Raw genomic sequence first — 4,264 nt, forward strand, 5'->3', positions numbered from 1 at the left:
AGCTTTTTACTAGTTTATAGGAGCTCTTTGCATAAAATAGCAGTCCGTTGTCAGATGTGCCTCAACTGTGTCTCTGATTTTATTTTTAAGAACTTATTTCTATTTCATGCGTATGGGTGCTTTGTCTGAATGTATGCCTGTCCACCACATGAGTACAGTAGTTGAGGGGGCCAGAATGTGGCATCAGATCCTGTAAATCTGAAGTTTCAGACCACTGGGAGCCACTGAGTCCTATGGAAAAGCAGCCAGTGCTCTTAATTTCTGAGCTATCTTAATGGTGTCTTGTAATGAAAAGTTTGTTAAAGACCATTTGTCTCTGTTTTCCTTTAGAGTTAGTGCTTCCTGCCTTCCTCAGGACTCATGAAACCTCTATAACTCACTGCCAAATGCTTACTAGGCTCAGCTCTTTAATTTAGGCCAAAGGTGCCCTTCAGTTATGTGTATGTGAAGTTGTGAGTGCTGTCATTTCCCCACACAGGTGACCGTTCAGAATACACCTGCGGAAGAATAAATCTCACAATTCCCTGTTAAGCTCTTTTGCTTCTTAGAACACCTTAAGTTCCTTTAGACCTTAATCTGAGTGGCAGCATCTTGAATATTACTTAACCGCTACATACTATTGTCTTAAGAGTATTAGGCCAGAAAGATAGCTCAGCAGTAAAGCTGCGTGCTGCTGAGCTGACAGCTGAGTTTGATCTCCAGGATGCACACGAGGGAAGGAGAACCCATTCCTCCACATTGACCCCCACACACTCACCACGGCACACATACACATATGCATACAACAAAGAGACAAACAACTGCAGAAACACTTCTCAAGAAAGTTGCTAAGGGTTAGATAGAACTTCATTCTGGACAAAAAGCTTGTACTTCTAATTTCATCAAAAAGTAGTTAATTTATTAATTCAAGTCTTTTTACAAAATGTATGATGATTATAGAGATGCTATAAAAAACTTGAGACAGGGTATCACAACATAGCCCAGGCTGGTCTTGAATTCTTGATCTTCCTGTTTTAGTCGCAGAAGTCCTGGGGTTTTACAGGCACTTGCTACCCAGCTTCAACATTTTCACTATAATTTTAAAACAATTTTATTGCAGTTGGTAAAGTCTTGTACAGACATGTAGTGCCACGAGACATTGTAAAGTCAGAGGAAGCACACAATAAGCATTTCTGATTAGATAAATTTAGCATAAACCAATAATTACAATTAATACTGCCATTGATTGAGATCAAAGCAGTAAGGATCATGAAACCAAAGAGAAAGTGATTTAGAAAAAAAATATAAACTATATTATTAGAGAATGACTCGGATTCCAATGGCTTGTTTAAATTCATGGTTTTGTGGTTCTAAAATATCATAGAAAACTTGGGTTTTATTAAAGTAGTCTCGAATGTAAAGTAAATCTTCAGTGGAATAAATGTCATCTTTTCCAGTCCAAACAGTTAAGCTGTACCTGCATTAAAACAGAAGTGAATAGGTAAACTGGAGAGATAAGAAAGCGATGGAGAATTCCCCACAGTCCACAGTCTAACCACACTGCCCGGCTCCAGTCCTTCAGCAACATCAAAGCCATCAGCAATGAAACAGATCCCCACTGCTGCCACATAAATTATGTAATTTCTATATTTCAATTACGAGATGTTCAGTGGCTTAGAGGCCCACGCTGTCGCTCTGGAAATGAGTCATGTTTTGCAAAAGGAGCTGATGAAAGATTTTCCTGCTGATCAAAGACTCTGTCCCCCAAATAAAATTACAACTATAGACCTGAGTTTGCTCAATAGCCTGGTCAGATTGAAACAAAATGCATGATGGGAAGAGACTGTGAAGTGATCAAGAGTCACTGTCATTCCCAACACACAGTCACTAATGATGGCCCCGCTATGCCCACCTTTGAGGTGTTCTCATGAAGTGATGGAATGCCAAGAGATGTCATTAACAACAGCAACCGGGTTGGCAAGAGGGCTCATCAGTAAAAGTACATTGCCAAGCCTGGTGACCTGAGGTCAATCCTGGGGACCCACTGGTGGAAGGAGAGAGAACCAGCTCCTGGCAGGTTGTCCTCAACTATTGTATGTGCACTGTGAGGCATGTGTGACCCTCACCACACATAAAATACAAAAAGAAAACAAAAAAAAGGAAGAAAACAATTTTAAAATAAGAGTCTATGTTAAGTTTTACACAGGCACAAACACGCCACAGTCTGGATAGTGTTTGCCTTGTTTCCCTGTTTCCTGTATGGCTGTGGAGCCTGGAAACATGGCACTCTCCAGGAGCTGCATCCCCACCCCCCATAAACCTGTGGGAATCCAGGAGAGAGCTCCAGGGCATTTCTGCTCCTAATGGTAACATGGGGTGAGTGGGGGGGCATGACTTTGCTAAGCTTCTGTCCTGAGGAGATTTGAGCAGAGAGAGATGCTTCAGACTTAGTTCCCAGAAGTAACACGTGACACACTGAGAAGAATTTTAAACTATGGTACAGGTCACAGAAAAGAAAAAAGTGAACATTCACTTTTAACTCTATGTATTTTTTTCTCAAATAGAATCTATTCATTTATCTGGCTTCCATGGTAATGAACCTTATAACAAGACACAGATATGATCATTTAGGTTAAGAAAAATAATTTTCCAGGTCATTTCTGCCTCATTAAATAGCTCTACATTTTATTAAAACTGAAGTAGGATAAATAAGATTGTTAAAGGGTATCTTAAACTGGATTCCTTTCAATCAATTCTCAGGATATATTTTTAAATTTTTTTATATTGTAAAAAAAATCACAGATGGTATTTAAATCAGAAATGTAGATTTTTAACCAATTATTATAAAGTGAATGTTAATGTAACCAAAACTCAAAGCAAAAACTGTGGGTGGCCAGCACCTTGGGGCATCTGTGTGTCCCTGCTTCATCACATCCTGCCCTTGGATCCTCTCCTCTCACCTGCTCTACATGTTCGTAACACTGCAGGATGGTCCCCAGCCTCATCACAGGAGACGGAGAAGCAGCCTACATGTTTTAAAGGAACAACCCATAGAGAAGGCAGAAAACAAGAATGAGTATTTATATACTGAATTTTAGGACTCTCAGCTTTATACAACAAACATTAATGGGCATGCAACTTCAGATAGTTCCTGACCACAACAGTGGGGGACCTCAGTACCCTACTCTGTTCCTTAGGGGTGTCCTCCAGACCCTCCCCAAATATCAAAGAAGTATCAGATCTAACTTGTGCCACAGATCAAGAAATAGCTGTGAGATGCCTCACCCCACTGACAGAGAACAAGGACCTCTTAGTGGCAGATGAAATCTTCTCTAAAATCAATTAAATCATAGGCCACAAAGCCAGCCTTAATGAAATTGAAATACTTCCTAATAATGTATCATACTATACTGAACTAGAACTATAAATCAGTAGCAAGGGAAACCACAGAAACTAAGCTGACACTCACACTGGATGATGCACTTTTGTTATTTATTTACTTCTGAGGATCAAATCCACGACTTTTGCATCCTAGGCAAGCACTCTACCAACATCCACAGCCCCTAAAAAACACACGTTTGAATGTACAGTGAGAGACTGAGTAAGGCAGAGGGGGAATTTTAAAAGCTTCTAGTCGCAAATGAAAACATCACAATTCACTAGCCCTGGATGACAGCTAAGGTAGTTCTGACGGGAAGCTGCCTCTGAAACTGCCAGAGGAAAATAGGGAATACAGGCAGAGGCAAGGATCTTCTGAAACGAGCTCTAAATGCACAGGGAACAACTCTAAGAATTGACAATGGAATTATATGAAAATACAAAGTTTCTGCACAGCACAAGAAACCACCAGCAGGTTAAGCACACAGCCTACAGAAGGCAAGAAAGGCTGTGCCAACTGCATTCAGAGCTACCATTTAGAAAACAGAAAGAACTGCAAAAATTAAACATCCAAGCCCTAAATCTCACCATCAATAAATGAGCTAATGCATTGAACAGAAATATCTCAAATGGAAACAAACAGCCAATAATACTTTAAAATTCTCCAACGTGTTTTAGCCACCAAAGAAAACAAAAAATTTGAGGTTTCATATTAGCACAAGAAAACAAGCAATAAATTTTGGAGAGAATGCAAGAAAAGAGAAACCACTGGAAGATGTCAGACTGCACAGTGAGGACACTGGTGAATGTTAGACTGCACAGTGAGGACACTGGTGAATGTTAGACTGCACAGTGAGGATACTGGAGGATGTCAGACCCAGGACAGTGAGGACACTGGAGGATGTCA

The 4,264-nt window shown here is 40.2% G+C and overlaps 1 protein-coding gene across 2 annotated transcripts in view; it reads right to left on the minus strand.

Annotated features, from left to right (window-relative positions):
• Positions 1-870: 870 nt before the first annotated feature.
• Positions 871-4,264, minus strand: part of Fam151b (family with sequence similarity 151 member B) — a 31,528-nt gene continuing 28,134 nt past the window's right edge. Inside the window, exons 6-7 of one of the 2 annotated variants that reach the window (XM_028760147.1) lie at positions 2,940-3,005; positions 1,423-1,456 (exon numbers count right to left, since the gene is read on the minus strand). In XM_028760147.1, coding sequence (XP_028615980.1) covers positions 2,984-3,005 — 22 coding nt within the window. In that variant the 3' untranslated portion in view covers positions 1,423-1,456; positions 2,940-2,983. Of the gene's footprint in view, positions 1,457-2,939; positions 3,006-4,264 lie in introns of both variants that reach the window. The other variant, XM_028760146.1, reaches the window with a different exon arrangement.

The sequence above is a fragment of the Grammomys surdaster genome, unplaced genomic scaffold (assembly GCF_004785775.1).
Source record: "Grammomys surdaster isolate TR1022 unplaced genomic scaffold, NIH_TR_1.0 126391, whole genome shotgun sequence".
Taxonomy (NCBI): Eukaryota; Metazoa; Chordata; class Mammalia; order Rodentia; family Muridae; genus Grammomys; species Grammomys surdaster.